This window comes from Oncorhynchus nerka, linkage group LG10 (assembly GCF_034236695.1).
Source record: "Oncorhynchus nerka isolate Pitt River linkage group LG10, Oner_Uvic_2.0, whole genome shotgun sequence".
NCBI classification, from domain to species: domain Eukaryota; kingdom Metazoa; phylum Chordata; class Actinopteri; order Salmoniformes; family Salmonidae; genus Oncorhynchus; species Oncorhynchus nerka.
In genome coordinates, this window is record NC_088405.1 from 66,503,987 (window position 1) to 66,531,738 (window position 27,752).

Consider the following 27,752-nt stretch of genomic DNA (forward strand, 5'->3'; position numbering starts at 1 on the left):
CTGCCTGTCAGATACTTGTATGCTCAGTCAGATTATATGCAACACAGGACACGCTAGATAATATCTAGTAATATCATCAACCATGTGTAGTTAACTAGTGATTATGATTGATTGTTTTTTTATCAGATAAGTTTAATGCTAGCTAGCAACTTACCTTGGCTTACTGCATTTGCATAACAGGCAGTCTCCTTGTGGAGTGCAATGAGAGAGAGGCAGGTCGTTATTACGTTGGACTAGTTAACTGTAAGGTTGCAAGATTGGATCCTCCGAGCTGACAAGGTGAAAATCTATCTTTCTGCCCCTGAGAACGAGGCAGTTAACCCACCGTTCCTAGGCCATTATTGAAAATAAGAATGTGTTCTTAACTGACTTGCCTAGTTAAATAAAGATTAAATAAAGGTGTAAAAAAATATTTAAAAAATCGGCTCCCAAAAATACAGATTTCCGATTGTTATGAAAACTTGAAATCGGCCCTAATTAATCGGCCATTCTGATTAATCGGTCAACCTCTAGTACACAGCGTTGTACAAGATCTTCAATTGCTTGGGAATTTCTCACATGGAATAGCCTTAATTTCTCCGAACAAGAATAGACTGACGATTTTCAGAAGAAAGTTCTTTGTTTCTGGCCATTTTTAGCCTGTAATCGAACCCACAAATGCTGATGCTCCAGATACTCAACTAGTCTAAAGAAGGCCTGTTTTATTGCTTATTTAATTAGAACAACAGTTTTCAGCTGTGCTAACATAATTGCAAAAGGGTTTTCTAATGATCAATTAGCCTTTTAAAATGATAAACTTGGATTAGCTAACACAACGTGCCATTGGAACACATAAGTGATGGTTGCTGATAATGGGCCTCTGTACGCCTGTGTAGATAGTCCATAAAAAATCTGCCGTTTACAGCTACAATAGTAATTTACAATGTCTACACTGTATTTCTGATCAATTTGATGTTATTTTAATGGACAAAAACAACATTTCTAATTGACTCCAAACTTTTGAACGGGTATGAATGAATTAAAGGACTACTCGTGTGTTGTTTCAGACGTGATTGACCTGACAGGCGATGACAAGGATGACCTCCAGAGGGCCATCGCTCTCAGCTTGGAGGAGTCCAGCCGGGCCTTCAGGGAGACGGGCATCACTGATGAGGAGCAGGCCATCAGCAGGTAGACTGGGCTCAACACCACCATGTTATTGGCTGGGTTGAGGGGTGAGGAGGGGCATACTGGGAGCTGCAAGGTTTGAGTTGTGAAATGTCAACATAATGCACTTTCAAATCCGATTGAACAAGGCACTGTGCAGACTTGCTAATCTTTGTTTTGTTAAGTTGCTAAATGTCAACATTGTGTTTTTTGGGGGTTTTGCACGTAATAAATGTCCTTTGATTAAAGTGTGTGTATTTTTAAACGTGTTCTGTTGTGCTCTTTGCAGAGTTCTGGAGGCCAGCATAGCAGAGAACAAGGCAAGCCTAAAGCGGACACACACGGAAGTGTGGAGTGACTCGCCCAATCCCCATGACAGGAAGAGAATGGAGAACTGCCCTGTGGGTCTAAAGAACGTGGGCAACACCTGCTGGTTCAGCGCCGTCATCCAGGTGGAGACTCAACACAAACACACCCCTCATACAACGCAAAGCATCCTATGTCAATGTAATTCATTAGATATATAGGCCCTGTATTTATAATGACATTAGTGTGCTACAGCTCTTGGAGACTCCACTCTACTCTAAAGACTCCCTGGTAGAGGGTTAAGTGAGCTGGATGAGCACTGGATACATTGTCACATGGTCCCTGCCTCTGTGTGTATTGGGCCTCCTTAAGGAGACAGTACAGTCCCACGTTTCAGCTCCTTCTGATCCCAGAATTAGAGATTTACTAAAAGCAGATGATGAAATCAAGTGACAACTCCACTAATCTTTCTTATTTTCTGATCCTTTTATCAAAAGGAATGGAAGTTTGGTTTGTAACTTCGAACATAGACACATCACTCTGCTAACATTCTTTTGTAATCCATCATATCAATACAGCTAGCAGTAACAGGGTGATAACAGCCATAGTAAAACCAATGTTGACTACCTCATTATATAGGAACGTCCATGATCTCTTTTGATATTGAAAACATGTTTAATGCAGGTTGAAGCTAAATGAATGTCACTCAGTAAAACAGACTTGTTTATCTTTCTGTCTCCTTGTTTCCAGTCTCTGTTCAACCTGCTGGAGTTCCAGAGGCTGGTGCTACACTACTCCCCTCCTGCCACAGTCCAGGACCTGCCTCGCAACCAGAAGGTGAACCACCACCACCCATCCAAACAATCCATATCAGCACTCCGCTAGGAGGCTTAGGCCCAAATCCCCCTGACCAATACGTTCCAGAGATAGTGGCACTGGAACACAGGTTAAACCTTTTCTAGGCGACAGCCAGGGAAAGGTCCGGTTAGCTCTCTCCCCTGAGTACTTGACTTGTGTCCTTTGAGACCCAGGGCTCCTCAGCTGGACAGCTGTCCTTCCTGTTAGCCTCTGAGGACCTGTTCCTCTGATGAGAGACTCGACATTCAGTGCCCTCACCAAGCAACAGCTCTATTTGGTTGCAGTGTGATCTGCTCTTGCCTCAGGTTCCATTGGTTCACACTGCCCCCTGACTGCCCAGTTGATTCACTACCTCTAGACCTAGCCACAGGGAGGGTGGAGGAAGAGGATTTGATGAAGCACACTGTAGCCCTAGTGGTCCCTCTCTGACACACCCGACATTGACAATGACCCGTGACTCACACCAGCTCAGCTTAGCCTCTCCTCCCTGTCTTTCTGCAGCAGCTACAGTCTCTTCCTCGTCCGTTGCTGCAACTGAAATCTTGCTGTTTGCACAGCACCTTTCTCCCAACCGCTTCCCATGGAGCCCTCCTAAGGGTCAATGGTTAGCGCACATCCGCTAATCTGGGCTACGCCCCTGCTGCTGTTGCCATATAGCGGCAGTCATTTGGGGGTTTTAGTCTCTAGTCCCACTGTCTAATATCCAGAACCAACGGAGGAGGGACTCTTCTAGGGCTTAGGCTCTAATCTGTCGTCAATAGTCGTGACCCTTGCGCTCAAAGTGAGAGCACTTATCCAAGGATTTATTTTAATTGCTCTGTTTGTCAACGAGGCTCGTCTTCCAAGCAAGGCTTTTCCTTTGCCAGTGTCACATAAGTGTCCCTTTTTTTGTCACACGTATGGGCTTGAGCAATGAGTCCTCTGTGCTCTCAACCTGTACCATAATGTAATTAGAACTCGTTCATTCATTGGTAGTAGTTGTGGTGCAGCCAGTCAGTGTCCTGCTGTATGTAGCGCAGTGGAGGACTCCCTCTGCTTGTCACATCTCACGCCAGCTCCAGCTCACAGATTTACTGGGTCAGCTCAGCATCACTAGGCTCCAATAGAAAAGCACATTCCCTTGCATAAACTGGGGAGATACTCATCTTTCATATTTTGATGGGCACACCATCACCATCATAAAGTCCTGAATTTGAAAAGATTATAATGGGTATAATAGTGTTCTTAATTCTGTCTCCATGGTCTGAAAGATGGTTGACAATAAAACCCTGAAATATGACTATGATTTGGAAACCCGTATTCCCTTCCTCTAGAAGGCAGGTTATCATGTTAACTAACGTCCCTCTGTGTGTCTGGTTCCCGGTTGTCGTTCCATAGGAGCACAGAAACCTACCCTTCATGCAGGAGCTTAGGAACTTGTTCTCCCTCATGGTGGGTTCTAAGAGGAAGTACGTGGACCCGTCTTGTGCCGTGGAGATCCTCAAGGACGCCTTCAAGTCCAGCGAGTCTCAGCAGGTAAACATCCTAGCTATCACTCTGTAAAATCTGCTTTGATAAACCAATCAACCTTTCCATCAAAGGTATTTGTAAAGCCCTTTTTACATCAACAGATGTCACAATGGGCTTTACAGTAGTCCGGCCTTGACCCCCAAAAATTGTAAGCAACAGTACAGTGGAAATTAAACTTGTAAATGAATTCTAAAGTTTGGGAACCCCTGCACTACGATACCACGGTGCTTGTCTACGGAGCAGCAAGGGGAACTGTCCCTCCCTATCTTCAGGCTCTGCTCAAACCCTACATCCTAACCAGAGCACTCTGTTCTGCCACCTCTGCTCTCTTGGCTGTCCCACCCATGTCCTGGCACCCCAATGGTGGAACCAGCTTCCCCCTGATTCTAGGACAGCAGAGTTCCTGCCCTTCTACCAAATATATGACACCCTACCTCTGAAGAGTTTCTTATCCCCCAAAACCTAGCAGTGACTTCCTCTAGCACTGACTTTGCTCATCATTTCTTTATTTAGGAGAAATTGGACTACATCTGTGATATGTGGTTGTTCCACCTAGATATATGAAGATGAATGCATCTTTGTTCTGAATAAGAGCATCTGCTACATGTGAAGTGTAGTTAGGGGTCCTTCAGTGTTTTCTTTACCTACATCTGATGGATTTTAGTCCCTTCATCAGATGTTTTGGTGCTTCTCATGACACCTTCTGAAGGGTTGATCAGTCCCGACCTGAGCCAGGTGGCTGGTCCACTGCTCCTCCTCCTTGTGCAACAGCCATTGGGCCCGCCTCTTGCGCTACTGCGCTGAACTCTGCTACAAATATACAATGCCTTACAAAAGTATTCATCCCCCTTGGCATTTTTCCTATTTTGTTGCATTACAACCTGTAATTTAAATAGATTTTTATTTGGATTACATGTAATAGACATGCACAAAATAGTCCAAATTGGTGAAGTGAAATGAAAAAAATTACTTATTTAAAAAAACTGACAAGTGGTGCGTGCATATGTATTCACCCCCTTTGCTATGGAACCCCTAAATAAGATTTGGTGCAACCAATTACCTTAAGAAGTCACATAATTAAAAAAAAGTTTTACATGATGTCGGTGTGTGTGCGCTATGACTTTTATATATATATATATATATACCTGTTCTGAAAGGCCCCAGAGTCTACAACACCACTAAGCAAGGGGCACCACCAAGCAAGCGGCACCATGAAGACCAAGGAACTCTCTAAACCGGTCAGGGACAAAGTTCTGGAGAAGTACAGATCAATGTTTGGTTATAAAAAAGATCAAACTTTGAACATACCATGGAGCACCATTTTAAATCCATTATTAAAAAAATTGAAAGAATATGGCACCACCACAACAAACCTGCCAAGAGAGGGCCGCCCACCAAAACTCATGGACCATGCAAGGAGGGCATTAATCAGAGAGGCAACAAAGAGACCAAAGATAGCCATGAAGGAGCTGCAAAGCTCCACAGTGGAGATTGGACTATCTGTCCACAGCACCACTTTAAGCTGTACGCTCCACAGAGCTGGGCTTTACGGAAGAGGGGACAGAAAAAAAGACATTGCTTAAAGAAAGAAATAAGCAAACACTTTTGGTGTTCGCCAGAAGGCATGTGGGAGACTCTCCAAACATAGGGAAGAAGGTGCTCTGGTCAAAGCCCAGACCTCAATCCAATTGAGAACCTGTGCTATGACTTAAAGATTTCTGTACACCAGCGGAACCATCCAACTTCAAGGAGCTGGAGCAGTTTTACCTTGAAGAACAGGCAAAAATCCCAGTGGCTTGATGTGCCAAGCTTATAGAGACATACTCCAAGAGACTTGCAGCTGTAATTGCTGCAAAAGGTGGCTCCACAAATGATTGGCTTTTGGGGGGTGAATAGTTGTGCATGCCCAAGTTTTTTTCTGTTTTTTTTGTGTCTAATTTCTTGTTTGTTTCACCCCCAAAAAGATTTAGCCTCTTAAGTGGTAGGCATATTGTGTAAATCAAATGATACAACCCCCCCAAAAATCTATTTTTATTCCAGGTTGTAAAGGCAACAAAATAGGAAAAATGCCAAGGGGGGTGAATAGTTTTGCAACCCACTGTAGATATCGGATGGGGATCAGCTCCTGTATGCTAATATGCTGTAATGTAATGTTAATATGACGAGTAGTAGATCATTTAAAGAAAACATGAGCTGGTGCACACCCAGAATAATAGTTTGTGTGGAGGTGCTGACTAACGGCGAATAAACTATTAACTATCAAAATAAAGCATGTCGCACACTCCAAGTATAATCTCCAAGAAATGTAATGGGTATTTACCAATGTTTCGGCATCACTGTGCCTTCCTCAGGGTAATGTCATGAATACTTGAACCAGGTTATGTAGACACAGTGCAATTAGTGTAACCAATGACAGTAGTGAGGGGTGTGTCATAATGATTAAGTTCATTTAAATGAATTAGTGAAACTGTTAAGGAAATTGTATATGGCATATTAAATATATTACTCTGTTATCATATAGAAACATAATGGAATATTGTACCTCATATTAGCATCAACATACATTATTATTTCCTATTTCATTTTTGTTACATGTAATCTTTTGGTTCAAGCTTAATATATAATGAACAACATCAACAGGGGGAACATATTAGGTGTACGCTAATAAGCCGTAGAACATTCGGCATCCTCCCCCCGAAAACCTGATAATGCTGAGCTTATATTTCTGTTCATCAGTCATGTCTGTAGTCCACTCTTCTCTGGTCACTTTGTGTGTCTGAGGTTAGAGAAGCGTTGACCCCAATTAAGAGGGCACAACTGACGTCTGTAAGGCACCCTCTGGTCCTTGACTCTGGTGTATACAAATCTACCTCAACAATTACCAAGTCCCTCAGTGTAAGCCCACTTAACCAAGGTTTAAAACATGAAAAGGAGGTTATGTTCTGTACATCTGAGATCTGGGCCTTCTGTTCAACAGTGAAGGCAATGTTCTAATGGCTCTTTCTCTGTGTGCTTCCTGTGTAAGTATTGTTGTAATTGGTCTGTTTCGCTGTGTGCTGCCTGTAAGTATTGTTGTAATTGGTCTGTTTCGCTGTGTGTTGCCTGAACAGCAGGATGTGAGTGAGTTCACACACAAGCTGCTGGACTGGCTGGAGGATGCCTTCCAGATGAAGGCAGAGGAGGACCGGTACGACAACACACCTTGCTAACGTCAACACACACACACACGCACTGTGTAATTCATCCCCTTAGGAGACTGGACACATGTCTTCTGCATTTTCATACAGAACATGCATCGTAGTGAATTTAGTAAGCATTTCATGAAAGTCCATTTAAAAAAGAAGCTTGGAGCATTATTCACATGGCTTAGAGGACAAAGCGTCCTCTTCCACCCGTTGTGTATGTCGCACACTGTGACTCACCCTAATGAGTGTGTGTGTTTCGGCTCTGATCTCTGTCCGTTCCCAGAGAGGGTGAGAAGCCAAAGAACCCGATGGTGGAGCTGTTCTATGGCCGGTTCCTGGCTGTTGGTGTTCTCGAAGGTAAGAGAGGGAAGCAAGCATGTTAGAACATCCCTGGGTAGGAGGAGAGGTGACGTGAGAGTTAAGTCTCAGCTGTCAGTTTCCTGCTTCGAAGCAGCAGCAAGTCCTTGCCCCCGATAATTAAAGGTGACCTTGTTTTAATGAGGTGTGGCGCATGTAAAAGCACAGGGCTGCATAGCATTGATCCTTGAGGACCTTGACGTCTGATTGGAATTTAGCTTATTATGCATGACAATACTGGTCCAGGGCCACCAGACACAAAGCTGGGCCAGCAAGGCAGCTTTTGCTCCTCTCATCCTTAAATGACCTTAATGCCACATTTGCATGTCCCCTAACTTCCCCTCTCTGGGTTGTGTTTTTTGTTGTTGTTGTCAGTCCGTACTCCGCTGCTGTAGTCAGTGCAGTGGGTTGGCTAAAGGTATCCGCATGCTTCCCATCCGGAACAGTTTGTGCGTATATTATGATGACATTTTGAGACGTTTTTGTTCGGCTGTTCTTGAGACGGCTGTTCTTGAGACGGCTGTTCTTGCACAAAATATTTTTCTCTCGAGGCAAGCTGAAGTTCGGAAGCTGAAGTCTAAGCCCCTTCATTGGTGATTGGTCAGCAGTAAGGAATCTTCAATGTAGTATTTATCATTCAGCTATGAGACGACTCATTTTTTTGCATATTTTTTTACTTGAGAAATGCTCTTAGCTGTAAAACTAAGATCTCCTCAGACAAAACGTAAAAATGTATTTCTTGAGTTATCTTCGATTAATTCTGACTATTTTGAGGTGTATACTGGCTATGGCGTCTCAAGATGGCCGAACAGTACTATTGCCGCAGGTATGGTCAAAGGTATGCGAGCACACTCGTTCGGTTTGGCTAGGCGCCAGCCGAACTGAAGCATGCAGTAGTCTTAAGGCTCTGCAGGGGAGCAAGCTGTGCTGTATTTACAGTCAGTTAGTGGATGTGATCTTCCCCTGGGTTCAAGTATTTGTTTTCTGCCTTTTATTGAGCTTGCTTGGTGCAATGGAACCAATGGTAAAAACCCTGCCCATCTGGCATACCGAATAGGCTCAATCAAACAAATCCTATTTGAACTCAGGCATGGCTATGATGACTGATGCTGAACTCAACCTGGCTGTAAATTAGTGTGAAATGGGTCTTTTCTCACACACACTTGACCCACTTCCTCGCCATATGGTACACACAGGCTAGGTCCGCACCTCTGAGGAATAATACTGCATAATAGGGCGCAACTGCCTCTACCAAATCACAGTGCTTCTTGAATTAGTTGTTGTTGGTAGGGCCAAACTATGGTTATGTGCGGGTGTGTGAGGAATGCTTGTGTTGGTGCATAAATGTTGTTTACGTTTCTGTGCTGCTGCTCCCTTTCCCCACAGGAAAGAAGTTTGAGAACACTGAGATGTTTGGGCAGTACCCCCTGCAGGTGAACGGCTTTAAGGACCTGCATGAGTGTCTCGAGGCGGCCATGATTGAGGGGGAGATCGAGTCCCTGCACTCATCAGCAGAGAACTCTGCCAAGTCTGGACAGGAGGTCAGTGCTGCTGCTCATTAAAATACAACTAACACTGGAGTTTTTAGTTTTAACTGTAATACATGTGTAATAGGGATAATGAAACTCCAAAACATGTTCCAAACCTATAGTTAGACACACACAATGTACAGGCAAAAACATTATACTGGAAGTACCATTACATTTCTGTTCGACAACCAAATGTTACCAGTAAAACAGCCCATCTAGGCCTACTTAAAAATAGACTGTGCTTGAATAATTCAGGAGATGTGGGGGACTGACTGACTACCTGCCCCAACGCATAGTGCCAACTGTAAAGTTTGGTGAACATGGACATTCTAGATGATTCTGTGCTTCCAACTTTGTGCCAATAGTTTGGGGAAGGACCTTTTCTGTGTCAGTATGACAATGCCCCTGTGCACAAAGTGAGGTCGAGATCAGTGTGGAAGAACTTGACTGGCGTGCACAGAGCTCTGACCTCAACCCCACAGTAGCCTAACATAGCAGACGTAAAAGAAACCCAGAAAGGACAAGTAGGCTCGCAATGGATTATGGTCATTATACTTAATGAACATAGTTTAGCGCAGAAAACATGTTGAATGTTGGCCTGTTGGAAAGTACAGCTTCTTACTACAGTAGCTTGCAAAAGTATTCACCCCTTTGGCATTTTTCCTATTTTGTTACCTTACAACCTGGAATTAAAATAGATTTTTGGGGCGTTTGTATCATTTGATTTACACAACATGACTACCACTTTGAAGATGCAAAATATGTTTTATTGTGAAACAAATAAGACAAAAAAAACAGAACTTGAGTGTGCATAACTATTCACCCTCCCAAAGTCAATACTTTGTAGAGTCACCTTTTTTAGCAATTACAGCTGCAAGTCTCTTGGGGTATGTCTCTATAAGCTTGGCACATCTTGCCACTGGGATTTTTGCCCATTCTTCAAGGTTAAACTGCTCCAGCTCCTTCAAGTTGGATGGGTTCCGCTGGTGTACAGAAATCTTTAAGTCATAGCACAGATTCTCAATTGGATTGAGGTCTGGGCTTTGACTAGGCCATTCCAAGACATTTAAATGTTTCCCTTAAACCACTCGAGTGTTGCTTTAGCAGTATGCTTAGGGTCATTGTCCTGCTGGAAGGTGAACCTCCATCCCATGTCTCAAATCTCTGGAAGGCTGAAACAGGTTTCCCTCAAGAATTTCCCTGTATTTAGCGCCATCCATCATTCCTTCAATTCTGACCAGTTTCCCAGTCCCTGCGATGGAAAAACATGGGATGGTGTTCTCGGGGTGATGGAAGGTGTTGGGTTTGCGCCAGACAGCCTTTTCCTTGATGGCCAAAAAGCTACATTTTAGTCTCATCTGACCAGTGTACCTTCTTCCATATGTTTGGGGAGTGCCCTCTCTTGGCAGGTTTGTTGTGGTGCCATATTCTTTAAATTTTGTGATAGTGCTCTGTGGGATGTTCAAAGTTTCTGATATTTATTTTATAACCCAACCCTGATCTTAATCTGATTTATCTCTAGGGAAATTGCGCAATGTGTGCATTGAGCTCACAGAAAGAAACAGGACGAAATTAAACTCAAATAATTGAACCGACATTGGTCAATTAGTTGTTTAAAATACAAAAAATAACATTTCGGTTTGTCACTCAGCACTACTAAAGCCACAACAATATTAGTGGAACAGGCATGAGTCATGTAGGAATGCTTTCAAAACACGCTGTTCAAGGCTACTGATTCCTTAGTGCCCAATTAAAAATGTTTATGGATACCGCATGACTCATATGACCCATTAGAAACATTTTGGAATTCCTTTCAGCACTGGTTTACCGAACTCCCTCCTGTCTTGACCTTCGAACTGTCAAGATTTGAGTTCAACCAAGCTTTGGGTCGACCTGAGAAGATCCACAGCAAGCTGGAGTTCCCCTCCATGCTGTACATGGACAGGTAAGAAAACCTCCAACACACCTACCAGTCCAGCTGTACCTAAGGGAAAATGTATCAATTCAACAGGAGTAAGCAGCTAAGATGAACTGTTATTCACATCACATAGCCTAAATAACATATTATTTTGGGTTTCCTAGGCCCCTTTCAAATTAAGGGGCTTGAAAAAAGAACATAAATATCATATTGAGATTTTACATTGAGCATGGGTTGTGGTCCTTTAATCTGGGATACAGGCCCATAGTTTTCCAGGGAACTTATATGATTTCTGTTGTTTTGTCAGGTATATGGACAGGAACCGAGAGATCACCAGGATTAAACGGGAGGAGATCAGGAGACTGAAAGAGCACCTGACTCTACTCCAACAGCGTCTGGAGAGGTGGGCTGTGCTGCTACACATACACACCTCTGTTTACTATCGTAGGTTGATCAACTATCAAAGGGATGGTGTTCATAGATACCATATCTGTTATGCTTCTAACCAAGTATCTTGCTTTGCTTTTACTCTTTAACTGAAAGATGCGTTCTCATTCTCAGTACGGTTTGTCATCCTCTCTCTGTTCTGCTCTCTCTCTTTGTGTCCCCAAGGTATCTGAGCTATGGCTCCGGCCCCAAGAGGTTTCCTCTGGCAGATGTCCTGCAGTACGCCATGGAGTTTACTTCCAGTAAGCCAGTCTGCACCTCTCCTGTGGGGGACTTTGATACATCAGCACCCCCTGGTGGCACAACAGGGCAACTGCTGCCCGCTTCAAGGCAAGTCATGAAACACAGAGCATGCCACACTCGGTCTCCCACTCTGTCAGGATTTAAGTGTGCATGTTTCTGACTTTGCTTTTGTCAGATAATCTGTCTGATTAAGCTGCTGAATTCGTGTGGTTCAGAAGTATTGAGTTGTGGTTTTTGACTTATTCACACTCGCCCGACATTACAGCACAGCCGAACAGGGTCCCTCTACCCCTCCAGAGGGTTTGGCCCTCGCCCTGGCTCTCACCCCGGCCCCCTCCACCCAGCAGAGAGTGCCTATCCACAAGCCCTTCACCCAGTCCCGACTGCCCCCTGACCTGCCCATGCACCCGGCCCCACGACACATCACTGAGGAGGAGCTCCGGGTGCTGGAGTGCTGCCTGCACCGCTGGAGGAGTGAGGTGGAGAATGATACCCGCGGTACGTACAGTACCAGTCAAACGTTTGGAGACAACCTACTCAGTCAGGGGTTTTTCTTTATTTGTATTTTCTACATTGTAGAATAATAGTGAAGACATCCAAACTATGAAATAGCACATGGAATCATGTCGTAACCAAAAAAGTGTTAAAATTCAAAATATATTTTATATTTGAAATTCTTCAAAGTAGCCACCATTTGCCTTGATGACAGCTTTACACACTTGGCATTCTCTGTTTTGGGTCATTTTCCTGTTGTAAAACAAATGTTAGTCCCACTAAGCGCAAACCAGATGGGATGGCATATCGCTGCAGAGTGCTGTGGTAGCCATGCTGGTTAAGTGTGCCTTGAATTCTAAATAAATCACTGACCGTGTCACCAGCAAAGCACCATCACACCACCTCCTCCATGCTTTACGGTGGGAACCACACATGCGGAGATCACCTACCCTGCCTCTCACAAAGACACAGCGGTTGGAACCAAAAATCTCAAATTTGGACTCATCAGATCAAAGGACAGATTTCCACCGTTCTAATGTCCATTGCTCATGTTTCTTGACATTCTTATTGATGTCCTTTAGTAATGGTTTATTTGCAGCAATTTGACCATGAAGGCCTGATTCACTCAGTCTCCTCTGAACAGTTGATGTTGAGATGTGTCTGTTACTTGAACTCTGAAGCATTTATTTCGGCTGCAATCTGAGGTGCAGTTAATTGCCTCATGTTGTAAAGTAATGATGGACTGTCTTTTCTCTTTGCTTATTTGAGCTGTTCTTGCCATACTATGGACTTGATCTAACTAGGGCTATCTTCTGTATACCACCCCTACCTTGTCACACAACACAACTGATTGGTTCAAACACATTTAAGAAGGAAAGAAATTCCACAAATTTAACAAGGCACACCATTTCAGGGGACTACCTCATGAAGCTGATTGAGAGAATGCCAAGACTGTGAGGAAGATTAGAAAATATGTTTTGATTTAACACTCTTTTTGGATACTACATGATTCCATATGTGTTATTTCATCATTTTGATGTATTCACTATTATTATACAATGTTGAAAATAGTAAAGAAATAAAGAGAACCCTTTGAATGGGGTTTGTCCAAACCTTTGACTGGTACTGTATGTCACCTCTGACCTCATCCAGTCTTGTAAACCCAATATGCTGTATTATACCTCTGTCTCTTATGATCTTATGCACAAAAATGTATGAATTCTAGAGATGGGTTGATTTGTCTTCTCCAGATCTTCAGGGCAGTATATCCAGAATCCACAGGACCATTGAGCTTATGTACTCTGACAAGTCCATGATGCAGGTAAAATGTGTCCTTCCTAAACCTGACAATACACCTGGCTGTAATACAAACGCTCACATTTTTCCATGACCAGTGTTGACTCCGGATGGTCACTCATTGTCTCCTGCTGTCTCCCAGGTTCCGTACCGGCTGCATGCGGTGTTGGTGCATGAGGGCCAGGCCAATGCTGGACACTACTGGGCCTACATCTATGACCCCCACCAGCGGTGCTGGATGAAGTACAACGACATCTCAGTCACCAAGTCCTCCTGGGAGGAGCTGGTCAGGGACTCGTTCGGAGGCTATCGCAACGCCAGCGCCTACTGCCTCATGTACATCAACGACAAGAAGCCCTTCCTCATAGAAGGTAGATACTGCTTCTTCTGCTCCTCAATCAGCATTATCCCATATCTTTATTTTGACCTTGCTTTTCTTGTGGTGTACTTCAGCTTTGTTTTCTTCTTTCTTGTGATCATCATTAACTATGACCACTGTCCTCAGAGTATATGATGAGGACATGCCATGTGCAAGGTAGTTAGTTATTGTTAGGCTCTGTTTGTGCTGCAACTTGGACGTTCATATACCGCAAACCACTATGATAATATAAATATATTTTGTCATACCTGTCAGCCAATCAGCATTCAGTGCTCGAACCACACAGTCAATATGGGAATTTCTAAACTATCTGTTTGTCTGGTTGTGTGTGCAGAGGAGTTTAATAAGGAGACGGGCCAGATGCTGAGTGGTCTGGATAAGCTCCCCCCAGACCTGAAGGCCTACGTGAAGGAGGACAATGGCCTCTTTGACAAGGAGATGGAGGAGTGGAACACACTGCAGGCACGCAAGGCCCAGCAAGAGAAGCTGGCCCTGGCTGTGGCCACCGCCGCAACCGCTGTAGTAGCAGAAACAACAGCAACAACAACGTCCTCTCAGCCTATGAGTACAGAACCCAGTACACCAGACAACTCGGGTGAGGGCCAAGGCATGGTCACATATTCCATTTATACACTTCTGAACTGAGCGGTGCTGACTAGTGAAGGGAAGGTCGGCTCTTTTTACTAACTCAGATCTTTTCAACTCTTTGTCAAAGAACGAATCCTTCGATTCCTTTTGTTAATTTGATTCCGTAATGCTCTGAGCACGCAGGACCCCCCTACCAGCAAACAATTAACTAAAAACTCAAAAGAATCCTGATACCAATTTTAGGGAGGCAACAGTCACCGATTACCGATGTGTTTTTTTTTAGAGGTGTTGTGCTCCAAATTGAGCCATTAACTAAATATTAAAATGATAATTATTTTATACAACATGAATTAACATTTTATTGGTGGTTTACATTATAACCACCAAAAAGCAACTTTATCCTCTATAAATAAGAAAGTATATACAAAATCCTTGTTCAGTTTACCTTCTTAGGTACAACTTAAAGATGCACAATATAGAAATCACCTCGCAAGTATAGTGTAGAGAATCATTGTACCATCTAAACCGCTTTGAAATATAATTTCCATAACCAAAAACATTGCGTTTTCAGCTGTTTGTAGTTGGTGTACAAAACCGAATGTAAAAAACGCTAAAATACTTCAGCTGTGGAAGCAGAGTTGCTTTCAATTAGTGACAGATCTATAACTCACATTTCTATGTGAATTTGGTTGGTCGCCCAAAATGTGACATATTGCAGCTTTAAAGATTTGTATATCTATGGCAGTGGATAAATATGCAGAAGTGTTTGTGCTGAAACACCACAAGCACACTAATAAACCAGAAGGGCTGAATTAATTAAACTTTATCTCACAGTAAATATGAAACTGTACGTTTCACAAGTTCACAAACTCTGCAGGGAAATGCAGTAGCATGCAGTTTGCAAAGCCACCACTAGATGTCAGCACTTGTATTGAGTAGATTCAATATAGTGCTTTTCAACAGTCAAAGGTCATGTAAAGAAACACTTTATGGCAAGCATGCTTATGCAAGCACTTGCTAGCAGTTTATTATGAAAATGTTTTCTTACTGAAACCATAATCTAAATTACTTTTTTATACAGTACAAAATGTATTGACTATATATTTCAACTGCAAATGGCATGCGCTGGGGACTGAAAATGTTCATGCAGGAAAATACACTTGCCTCAATGGTTTTAGTCACAAACCAAACTATCTAGCTAACAATCGTATCTCATCATGAATGCAAGCACATGGCCTGAATGATAGATCTGCGCCAACTGTCTTGTTTTTTTGTAGACTGCAAATTTTGTAACTGCATTTTAATGAGCAAGCCCTCCTTCATTACCTTTCTTTTGTAAGTTGGTATAGACTCAGCATGATCCCCTCTGTCGAATACGCTTGGACCTTCTTTTTTTATATTGTTAACACACACGTCCCCAATAAAATAAAAAAAAGAATTAGAAACGGGTTCAGCCCCTGGTTCGACCGTGATCTGGCAGTTACTCCACCTCAAGAATTGCATTTGGCGAAAGGCTCGGTACACGCATACTGGAGGGCTGCCTCGTTCAGATAAATAAGTGCACTCAGGCAATCCGGAAGGCCAAACAAAGTTAGTTTCTTTAAGGAGCAGTTCTCTCTCTGTGGGTCTAACCCTAAGAAGTTCTGGAAAAAGGATAAAGACCTAGAGAATAAACCCTCCTCACCACAGCTGCCCATGTCCCCTAATGTTGATGATGTGGTTGTTACTGACAAGGAGCACATGGCTGAGCTCTTTAATCACCACTTCATTAAGTCAGGATTCCTATTTGACTCAGCCATGCCTCCTTGCCCGTCCAACATTTCCTCATCTCCCACCCCTTCTAATGCAACTAGCCCCAGTGCTCCTCCCTCCTTTAAAAAAAAGAAAATCTGAACTGCCTCTTGAGATGGTTTAACTTATAAAATGGCAGCATATCTACCGTGGAGAGACCAGAACAACAGAATTCCTCAGAGAATAATTTGAGACCGGTTGAATCCTGTGAGTTTTATGATAACGATGAGTTTTTAAGGAGATACCGCTTCTTCAACGACTCTGTAATGCAACTGGAAAGAAAGTGCGGACCAACCGTTAAGCATGGGAGTGATAGGAACGAGGCTGTACCCCCACTACTTCAGCTTCTGGTGGCCCTACAGTTCTATGCAACGAGATGTTTCCAGATGGTGATCTTTTTTTGGATGGGGACTCCTCAAGTCAACCGTCGGCAGGATTGTAGTCCGTGTCCAGTGCTATTGCCGGTCTGAAGAATCAGTACATGAGGTTCAACCCTACAGAGGAAACACCAGCTGGATTTTACTGGAGAGCTAGATTCCCGGGTGTACTAGGGACAACAGACTACACACATTCCTATTTGCAGTAGCTCTTTTGGTAAATTCAGGACCAATCTGCAGTAGATTTCTCTCTCTCCAGCTCCAAAACATCAATATGAGCTTGGTTCATGTCAGTTCTAGGGCGTTTGCTTGGTTTGTCTGGTGTTTTTGCTGCTGGTGCAAGATCCAGGCACTGCTGTTTCTCTACAACACAGGGTGTCAGCTCAACTAAAGGAAAGAAAGAAAATTAACTCATTATTAGTAGGCTATTTACGTGCCATTTTGTACAACAAGGCTGGGCTTATGATATGCCCAGCCTTGGTACGAATGATGATGTTATACAACATGCTGTAACTGGCCTGACAACGGTAACATTGTAGTGAAGTAGTGTTAACATGCATTATAGTCATTGATATTTACCAGTTACTTATGCTTACTAAATATTGGTGGGTCAAGTTGTTCGGCATCATCATCAGGGGTTAAGGAGAGAGGCAAACTGCTGGGGAATTATCTCGCATATCTTCTGGGTGATGGGATCAATTCCCCTAGATGGGTGCCCCCCTCCGGTCTGAAATAGCCCCTCTCCTCTCCTCTGCCACACCCTTTTTGGCTTTGGCTTTTATGTTTTTCCAGCACTCCTTCATCCGATTTGGGTCCCCCTTCTCTTTAATCCGTGTCGATCCATTGAATCTGTCACATAATATGGCCCAGGTGTCTTCCTTCTTTTTGACAGCCGTGTTTGTCTTTTTTTCCTCCCCTCCTGTACGTTACTAAATTCCTCCATCAGCTCGAACAGGAGGGTTTTTTTCGTAAGAGGAGAAATGTTCTTCTTTGACGTGCCATGATCAGGTGGCTAGTGGACAAATAATAAATCATGTTTTTGCAATGTCTACAATAAGTTATATTTTATTCTTGCAAGCTTGGTTTATAAACTAGCTAACGTTAGCTAATTAATTAGTTTTCAGTTTAGTACTTGCAAATAACAGATTTGATTTCAAATCAGCCAACCATGACAACCTTTTACGATTGAGTTTCAGTAGCTCTACATAGTTCTTATTTCATCAAGGGACAGCAACTTTGGCCTCATTTGTGAAGTAGGCTAGCTACTTTGTTTCAACTCACTAAATACCTCATATATTGGTGTAACATGTCTCTAATCATAGTTTAAAAACTTTAATCTGGATCAGTAAATCTATGATTTTAAATTAAGTGGTGCAGCACATCTCTGCTTAATTATAAACCGAGATTAGCTCTAATCCTAGATTAATTTAAACCATGTTGGTGCAACCCACCCTAAAGGTCCTAAATTATGTCACAATTGCCCTTGATTCTAAGCAATGTTGTGGTGCTGTTTTTATTGACTTGGCCAAAGCTTTTGATACGGTAGACCATTCCATTCTTGTGGACCAACTAAGGAGTGTTGGTGTCTCTGAGGGGTCATTGGCCTGGTTTGCTAACTACCTCAAAGAGTGCAGTGTATAAATTCCGAACATCTGCTGTCTCAGCCACTGCCTGTCACCAAGGGAGTACCCCAGGGCTCGATCTTAGGCCCCATGCTCTTCTCAATTTACATCAACAGCATTGCACAGGCGGTAGGAAGCTCTCTCATCCATTTATATGCAGATGATGGTCTTCTACTCAGCTGGCCCCTGCCCGGATTTTGTGTTAAACGCTCTACAACAAAGCTTTCTTAGTGTCCAACAAGCTTTCTTTGTCCTTAACCTTGTTCTGAACACCTCTAAAATGATGATCATGTGGTTTGGTAAGAATGCCCCTCTCCCCACCGGTGTGATTACTACATCTGAGAGTTTAGAGCTTGAGGTAGTCACCTCATACAAGTTCTTGGGAGTATGGCTAGATGGTGCACTGTCCTTCTCTCAGCACATAAGCTGCAGTCTATGGTAAATCTAGACTTGGTTTCCTCTATCGTAATCTCTCCTCTTTCACCCCAGCTGCCAAACTAGCCCTGATTCAGATGACCATCCTACCCATGCTACATTACGGAGACATAATTTATAGATCGACTGGTAAGGGTGCTCTCGAATGACTAGATGTTCTTTACCATTCGGCCGTCAGATGTTCCACCAATGCCACTTATAGGACACATCACTGCACTCTATACTCCTCTCTAAACTGGTCATCTCTGTATACCCGTTGCAAGACCCACTGGTTGATGCTTATTTATAAAACCCTCTTAGGCCTCACTCCCCCCTATCTGAGATATCTACTGTAGCCCTCATCCTCCACTTACAACACCCGCTCTGCCAGTCACATTCTGTTAAAGGTCCCCACAGCTCACACATCCCTGGGTCGCTCCTCTTTTCAGTTCGCTGTAGCTAGCGACTGGAACAAACTGGACAGTTTATCGCCATCTCTTCATTCAAATACTCAATCATGGACACTCTTACATCACGCGAAGCAGCCACAACTGTCAGTATTGTTGTCTCTACCTTCTGTGTGCGGTTGTCTGTGTCCAATAATGTTTGCACCATGTTTTGTGCTGCTGCCGTGTTGTTATCATGTTGTGTTGCTACCATGCTGTGTTGTCTTAGGCCTCGCTTTATGTAGTGTTGTGGTGTCTCTTGTCATGATTTGTGTTTTGTCCTATATATATATTTTTAAATCCCCGTCCCCGCAGGAAGCCTTTTGCCTCTTGGTAGGCCGTCATTGTAAATAAGCATTTGTTCTTAACTGACTTGCCTAGTTAAATAAATAAAATAATAATAAATCAACCGTGCCTATACAAGCTATTGACATGTTGAGGGTTGACTTTTGTCTGACTTCTGCCCTTATGATAATTCCAGGGAACCGTGTCGGACTCCAGACATCATTTATATTTGGACATGGACATGATTAAATTTCTATATTCTTTGTTCTCTCTGTTTATCATTACAGTAAGCTAGCTACTGATATATCAATGATCTAAATTGCTTAGTTATACAGTATCAGTCAAATGTTTGGACACCTACTCATTCCAGTTTTTTTTTCATTATTTTACTATTTTCTACATTGTATAATAATACATTTTTTGAATCCATTTTGAATTCAGGCTGTAACACATTGTGGAATATGTCAAGGGGTATGAATACTTTCTGAAGGCACTGTAAATGATTGTGCCTCGCATGGGTAAGCTCTGGCTGTCTTTCAGCTCTAATGTAAAAATAAATACATGTTTACTGGTGTGGGCGTTTTTAACCAGATTTGAAATATCTATTTTAATAGACCAAAGTATCACCTATCACACCATTATAAAGGAACTACCTAATCATTTTTTCAGAAAATGTAAATGACTGGATTTATGTCAACTCCGTAGACATCATAAAATACATTCATTTTTATAATTATTGATTGTTTAGATTATTCAAATATATAATACAAATCTCAATTTTATTTCACTATTAAATTATTAATAGCCCGGGGTTAATTTTGTTAAAATATAAAACATTTATAATGCAAACCTTATCCCTTAGGTCTAGCACAGCAAATAATTCAATTGTTTAAGCATATATTGCAGAACAGTGATTATAATATGTTTTTCAGAATATTCACAAAAATATTTATCTGAAGGGGGTTAGCAATCAGTGATGAAGTTGACGACACTCAAAACAGACATATTTTTGTCTCAATAAAAACAAATATACCCAATAAAAACAAATATTCTATCAGATCTTTCAGTACTCTGACAGAGTTTAAATCTTACGGAGTTGTTATTTTACAGAGTTGACCAATTTAAAATAAAATAAAAAAATCTTCATTCAGTTGTTACACACGGTAGCAATTTAGTTTTCCCTCGGTTGCTTTATGATTCCTGGTTTAATTTAGGATTTTAGACAAATTTGACAGAACACATCTTTTAGGAATCGAAGTTTTGAGAGAAGTATATTTAAAGTAACAGAGGGCTATTGCAAGAAACTACATATGATAATTGTTAAATTAATATACATTTTTAGCCTTTTTATTGTAAACATTTTTGGGGGAGTTTTGGAAACAGGGATGCTTTGCTCCTGACAAGGGCATTTCCAGGCATAGAGCCGGCATGGACGTTTATAGTATTGAGAATATCCAAAACAAATATTTCCCTTAAATGTACATTTTTAAGCTCAATTAATGAAAAAAAAACGAAACAATACTCTATAAAAATTAAGCTTCCCTGCCGGGCAAGGATTGTCCCGGCTTCCTGAGAATCCCTGAGCTAATTTGCCTCCGGAGCTGCTCAGCCTCAGGAGCACGTATTAATCCTACTGTATTCATGGGGGCCAGCAGGTCAAATGAACAACTAAAGTCCTGAAAAATATGAATCATGACTGACCAGTCAGTAAAAAGAGTTGTTCAATAAGAACCAATACTTTGCGAACTGCACATCACTAGTGCTGGCCTGGTTACACATCCACCATAGTTTATGGAAGTGTAAAAATAACATTTCCAGAGCAGCATAGTTTGGGCGTGGTGCAGATCGGCACAACAGTATAAAAATTATATTAGACAGACTATATTTTGCTTGCCTGTAGTAGTGTATCTCATGTTGGTTGTTGGTTTGTGTGTGGTTCCTCCAGCTCCACAGCAGGACCCAGAGTACATGGAGCAGCCGTCCCCCACAGACTACTCCAGGCACTTGCAGGAGGACACTGAGAGGGCCATCTCCAAAGCTGCAGCCGAGCAGCAGGAGGAGAGGAGCCCAGAGGGACTGCTTACTGCAGTAAGACCATATAGCACAGCACATAACACACACACACACACATACATACTCCACCTCTTACACACACACACACACGCTATACAACTGCTCCTTCTACGCTCACTTCAAAGGACCACGTAGGCCTACCACTCAACCCCAGTAAAGTAATTTTCATCCTTTTTTTCTCTTTCTGTTTAACTTCGCCCTCCATGCTTCTTTCTTTCTTTCCCCTTCTCTTCTTCTCTCTTCTCCCTTTTCTTTCTAGCTCTCTCCACAGTCCTGTGGGGAGAGTGTCTCCCCACGCCTTCCCCCCCAGCCTGAGATCAAGGTGAACCCTGAAACCCCTCTCGTGCCTCCTTCTGACCCCCCTGTGAAGGATAAGCCCCCTGCCCACCGTATTGTAGAGGTGGCCATCCCCCAGGTGGGAAGCTTTGTCGTCGGGGGGGGGTGTAACAAGTGATGAGGTAGCGCTCGACACGCCTCTCACCCAGTGGACTTATTTGGTGTGCTAAAAAGTATCTTGCCTGTTGGTGGTGATCTCCTCTTGGCTCTCCTACAGGCTTTTCACACCTGAGTAAATCTTAATTCAGAGCAGTTTTCAAACCAGAGTCATGGTCAGCTCAGGGCAAGTCACTGTTGCCATTTTCAACCAAACCTCTTGGCAGACCAAGATAGGGTGCTATAGTAGACTACAGCTAGTGTACTACCCTAGACGATGAAACTAGCCTTGGGCTAGCTATAAAAAGACAGTGTGAAAAGCCTATTCCTGTCAAGACTACTTGCATCTTGCAACAGAAGCACTCTACTCTACACAGAGATATTTGGACAGAAACTTCACCTAAACAGTGACTCAATTGCCTAGAGTGTTTATTTTTGCTGCTGAGAAATAAACAGCATCTCAGGAGCAAATATTAAATGTAATTTGCGCGGTTATATCTTACTGTTTCTAACATCCTTTTTGATTCATACAAATAGGTATCATATAAAACCCTTTGGGATGGAAAAATACAAGCTTAATGTAACTGCATCGTCTCACTGCTCCTATCAATAAATTAGTTTGTTTTGCTTGGTTTGTCATTTTCAAGAGAGTCTGGCGAAAAATGTTGTCAAAGTGCTGTAGTAGAATCCATGTTTAATTTCTATGCCCTTAAATAGACCAAAGACTGTCGGCTTGCTACACCACACTAGGACTGTATAGGGCTGTCGGTAGAGACTCTTTACCATAAGGACCTCAACCTTCACAGGGTTACCTTTCACAGAGACTGTCGTTCACATGGCAACTAATTTTAAATCATCCATTGTGTCCTTCACATGACGAGCTGTGTGTGTACCTCACATTAGTAGAGTGACTCTAACATACAGTACCAGTCAAAAGTTTGGACACACCTACTCATTCAAGGGTTTTTCTTTATGTTTTACTATTGTCTACATTGTAGAATAATTAGTGGAGACATCAAAACTATGAAATAACAGACATGGATTCATGTAGTAAACAAAAAAGTGTTAGAATATATATTTTGATTTGTTTAAGTAGCCACCCTTTGCGTTGATGACAGCTTTGCACAATCTTGGCATTCTCTCAACCAGCTTCACCTGGAATGCTTTTCCCAACTGTCTTGAAGGAGTTCCCCCACATGCTGAGTACTTGTTGGCTGCTTTTCCTTCACTCTGCGGACCAAGTCATTCCAAACCATCTCAATTGGGTTGAGGTCGGGTGATTGTGGAGGCCAGGTAATCTGATGCAGAACTCAATCACTCTCCTTGGTCAAATAGCCCTTATACAGTCTGGAGGTGTGTTGGGTCATTTGTCCTGTTGAAAAACAAATGTATCACTAAGTGCAATCCAGATCGGATGGCTTATCGCTGCAGAATGCTGTGGTAGCCATGCTGGTTAAGTGTGCCTTGAATTATAAATAAATCACAGACCATGTCACCAGCAACGCACCCCCAAACCATCACACCACCTCCTCCATGCTTCACAGTGGGAACCACACATGCGGAGATCATCTATTCATAAAGACACAGCAGTTGGAACAAGAAATCTCCAATTTCCACCGCTCCATTGCTCATATTTCTTGGCCCAAGCAAGAATCTTCTTCTTATTGGTGTCCTTTAGTAGTGGTTTCTTTGCAGCAATTTGACCATGAAGGCCTGATTCAAGCAGTCTTCTCTGAAGAGTTGATGTTGCGATGTGTCTGTTACTTGAACTCTGTGAAGCGTTTATTTGTGCTGCAATCTGAGGTGCAGTTAACTCTATTGAACTCTGGGTCTTCCATTCCTGTGGCGGTCCTTATGAGATCCAGTTTCATAACGCTTAATGGTTTTTGTGACTGCACTTGAAACTTTCAAAGTTCTTGAAATTTTTCCGTATTGACTGACCTTCATGTTTTAAAGTAATGATGGACTGTTTCACTTTGCTTCTTTGGCAAAGAGAAACGTTGTTTGCACGACTCGAACACCATTAAGTTTGCCGATGACACAAGTGGTAAGGTGGGTTACCGACAATGATGAGACAGCCTATAAGGAGGAGGTCAGAGACCTGACCGTGTGGCGCAAGGACAACCTCTCCATCAACGTGATCAAGACAACGTAGAAGATTGTGGACTACAGGAAAAGGAGGACCGAGCACGCCCCCATTCTCATCGACGGGGCTGCAGTGGAGCAGGTTGAGAGATTCAAGTTCCTTGGTGTCTACATCATCAACACAATAACATGGTCCAAGCACACCAAGACAGTCATGAAGAGGGCACGGCAAAACCTAATCCCCCTCGGGAGACTGAAAAGATTTGGCATGGGTCCTCAGATCCTCAAAAGATTTTACAGCTGCACCATCAAGAGCACTGACTGACTGATTGCATCGCTGTCTGGTATGGCAACTGCTCGGCCTCCGACCACAAGGCACTACAGAGGGTAGTGCGTACGGCCCAGTACATCACCGGGGCCAAGCTTCCTGCCATCCAGGACTTCTATATCAGGTTGTGTCAGAGGAAGGCCCTAAAAATTGTCAGACTCCAGCCACCTAAGTCCTACCGTGTGGTACCAGAGCGCCAAGTCTAGGTCCAAGAGGCTTCTGAACAGCTTCTACCACCAAGCCATAAGACTACTGAACATATAATCAAATGGTTCCCCAGACTATTCGCATACCCCCCCCCTGTAAGCTCTACACCTGTTGTAATTGTATTTGAAATTTGAGCTGTTCTTGGTCTTTTGCCAAATAGTGCTATCTTCTGTATATCAGTCCTACCTTGTCACAACACAACTAATTGGCTCAAACGAATTAAGAAGGATAGAAATTCCACAAATGAACTTTTAACAAGGCACATCTGTCAATTGAAATGCATTTTAGGTGACTACCTCATGAAGCTGGTTGAGAGCAGAGTGTGCAAAGCTGTCATCAAGGCAGAGGGTGGCTACTTTGAGGAATCTCAAATATAAAATAACACTGTTTTGGTTACTACATGATTCCATATGTGTTATTTCACTGTTTTGGTGTCTTCACTGTTATTCTACAATGTATAAAACAGTAAAAAAAATAAAAAATAAGAAAAGAATGAGTAGGTGTGTCCAAACTTTTGACTGTATGCATTGTCTGCTGACTGATGTATGGTAGTTCTCACATAGTGCTGTACCAGAAAAGTGTATTATTTTGGGTGTTTGCTGGGCTCGTTAAATTTTAAGGGGATCTACTTTCTACTATTGTAACATGCTTCCACTCCTTGGGTACTGCAGGCCATGATGACTCCAAACATGCAGGGTATTATAATGTCCATTGGCAAAGCAAGGACTGTGTTTGAAAAGCTTGGGCCTGAAGCGGCCTTCTTCAAGGTACATTCCGATCTCATTTCTCTTTCACACCTTTATTCACTCCTTCTGTGATGCTGTACTTCTACTGCCTCTCAACAACCATCCTCCCATCCCGTTTACCTAGCATTTCACTAGTTCTGTCTTTTTTGAGTCAGTTGTTCTCATCAAAAGCATCCAACAGAAATTGGACTTGGTGTCACATGGACAATGAGGTTCACTTGAACAAAGAGAACTTGAATCAACTCTTTGAGTTTTGTTTACAAGGATGAGGAGGATGATGATGATCTTGACAACTCTTACGTGGAGATGATGGTTTTGTCTTCTGCTGCTGCAGATGTTCATCAATGTTCTAATCTAGGCCTACTCTGAAGTTCTAATGCTAGTTTGGCCTATCAAAGTCCATTCACCCCATGCTTGATCTATGTGTGTCAGGCCATTAAGGTGGAGTACACCCGTCTGCTGAGGTTTGCCCAGGAGGACACAGCCCCGGGGAGTGACTACCGACTGCAGCACGTCATCGTCTACTTCATCCAGAACCAGGCCCCCAAGAAGATCCTGGAGAGAACCCTCCTCATGCAGTTTGCCGACCGAAACCTGGGCTTTAACGAACGGTATTTATGGGTTAAACCACCAAAACTTGTTTCCTGTAACTCCTATTTGCTTAATTTTTGAATTGTGAGTCTGTCCTATCTTTCTTTTGGTAAAACAAAAAAGAAAACGCCAGTTTATTACCTCTGAACTTCACAAATTCACCAGCAGAGGGTTGCTGTGACCCACTTTCATCAGTGAATAGATTTTCCTCTATTCTGAGCAGGTATAATTAAGCAATAAAGCCAGAGGGGGTGTGGCGTATGTCGAATATACCAATGCTTAGGGCTGTTCTTATGTAAGATACATCACTTCTGCCATGGTATATTGGCCATATACCACAAACCTGAGGTGCCTCATTGCTATTATAAACTGGTTACCAATGTAATCGTAACAGTAAAAATAAACGTTTTGTCATACCTGTGATATACAGTCTGATATACCAGCATCCAGGAGTTAAACTACCCTGTTTATATTAAGATTTCCTTCTTGCATGTGGCCTCAATCAGAAGCTCTGGAGAGGAGTGTGTGGTTTAGTAGTAGTGTTTCTCTGCAGTAAGCAGTCATTCATGGGGCCTGTGTGTCGTGGCCCCAGGACCACTGTGTACTGTTTCATCTCCTGGAGTAGCTAGCTCCTCACCAGTATGATTCACCATACCAACAGCGCACTCTCTCCCTTTCTCTTCTCTTTCCTTTTGCTTTCCCTTTCTCCCCCCCCCCCCCCCCCCCCCCTCTCAGGTGTAAGAGCATTATGAAAGTGGCGCGTGCCAAACTAGACCTCTTTAAGCCAGAGGAGATCAACATGGAGGAGTATGAGGTCAGCATTCTGAAACACTCTGGTTTTGACAGATTTACAATGTTTTGTCTGGAACATCTTATTAGGATGTTTTGACAGTTGAAATGAAACAGAATAAACTAGTATCAAAGTAATTTACATTTAAGTATACGGTTTAAATCATTACAATCTTTAAATTGTAACTGACCCCAATAAACTCTGCTATGGATAATCCAATGAAAAAAAAAACAATTGTTAAGCTTTTATGTACTAACAGTTAGATCCAAATGTTTTAGATCCGTCCTTAAAATCCTTTCAAGCTCTTTCTCATGAATTCTGTTCCCTACAATGTTCACAGATGTGGCATCAGGACTACAGGAATTTCCGCGAGACAACAATCTTCCTGATGATTGGCTTGGAGCTGTTCCAGAAGAAAAGGTGAGACTGCCAATTGACTGGACTGTTGTCACGTTCTTCTCTTCACGACCCAGAGCTTTCATTTCCGGCCTCCATATCTTACTGCAAACAAATGGGAACTCACATTTGCCCAACCATTTCAGTATAGAAAACATTTAAAATGTAGATTAAAATGCTCTCTAGATTATTGCATTATTAGTAGAAGCACCTGATAGTGCAGCATTAAGCATGGGAACTTCCTAAAGTCACCTGTAGAGGGCAGCAGGTCCCTGAACACCCCCCATCCTTACATCTGGAGCTCAGTCAGTCTGGCATAGATCAAGATGGTTGTTCATGTACTTGGTTATTTCTTCTGTTAATTCTCCCTCCAATACATCTGTTTTAAATCTTCTTAATGAAAAAGGCCTGACTGTTCCAGCTCTACTATCCCTTGTAGACACAGCTAAAACTGATTTTATATGTCCCCTGCCTCTATTGCAGCATTTACACAGGTAGCCAGCCCAATTCTGACCTTTTTAAAACTTTTTTGACCAATCAGATCAGCTCTGAAAAGATCTGATGTGATTGGTCAAACGACCAATTAGTGGGAAACAGAATTGGGCCGCCTGTGTAAAAGCAGCCCTTGTGGTTAAATTTGTTCCACCCTGATTCTACTATAATGTATCTGGCTGTGTCTGTTTCTCTGTAGCTTTGTGGAGGCATTGATGTACCTGATCTACTCATACCAGTACAACAGAGAGCTGTTGGTCAAAGGGTTGTACCGAGGTCACGACGATGAGCTCATAGGGCTCTACCGCAGAGAGTGCCTGCTGGTGAGACAACCCTCGCCCTGACATCATGCACAATCATACAACAACTGAATCACTGTTCTATTGGAAGTCTGTCAGTTGATCTTATTTAGTTAGTTCAC

The 27,752-nt window shown here is 42.7% G+C and overlaps 1 protein-coding gene across 5 annotated transcripts in view; it reads left to right on the top strand.

The window, feature by feature from the left end:
* Positions 1–27,752, top strand: part of usp25 (ubiquitin specific peptidase 25) — a 50,321-nt gene that overhangs the window by 13,614 nt on the left and 8,955 nt on the right. Inside the window, exons 4-24 of one of the 5 annotated variants that reach the window (XM_029671040.2) lie at positions 1,047–1,170; positions 1,436–1,598; positions 2,203–2,289; positions 3,688–3,825; positions 6,930–7,006; positions 7,288–7,361; positions 8,748–8,902; positions 10,708–10,835; positions 11,116–11,211; positions 11,421–11,585; positions 11,764–11,996; positions 13,244–13,314; positions 13,432–13,660; positions 14,003–14,263; positions 21,137–21,279; positions 21,524–21,679; positions 24,988–25,083; positions 25,495–25,673; positions 26,389–26,467; positions 26,784–26,863; positions 27,531–27,654. In XM_029671040.2, coding sequence (XP_029526900.1) covers positions 1,047–1,170; positions 1,436–1,598; positions 2,203–2,289; positions 3,688–3,825; positions 6,930–7,006; positions 7,288–7,361; positions 8,748–8,902; positions 10,708–10,835; positions 11,116–11,211; positions 11,421–11,585; positions 11,764–11,996; positions 13,244–13,314; positions 13,432–13,660; positions 14,003–14,263; positions 21,137–21,279; positions 21,524–21,679; positions 24,988–25,083; positions 25,495–25,673; positions 26,389–26,467; positions 26,784–26,863; positions 27,531–27,654 — 2,858 coding nt within the window. The remainder of the gene's footprint in view (positions 1–1,046; positions 1,171–1,435; positions 1,599–2,202; positions 2,290–3,687; positions 3,826–6,929; positions 7,007–7,287; positions 7,362–8,747; positions 8,903–10,707; positions 10,836–11,115; positions 11,212–11,420; positions 11,586–11,763; positions 11,997–13,243; positions 13,315–13,431; positions 13,661–14,002; positions 14,264–21,136; positions 21,280–21,523; positions 21,680–24,987; positions 25,084–25,494; positions 25,674–26,388; positions 26,468–26,783; positions 26,864–27,530; positions 27,655–27,752) is intronic. The other 4 variants (XM_029671042.2, XM_029671041.2, XM_029671043.2 and 1 more) reach the window with 4 other exon arrangements.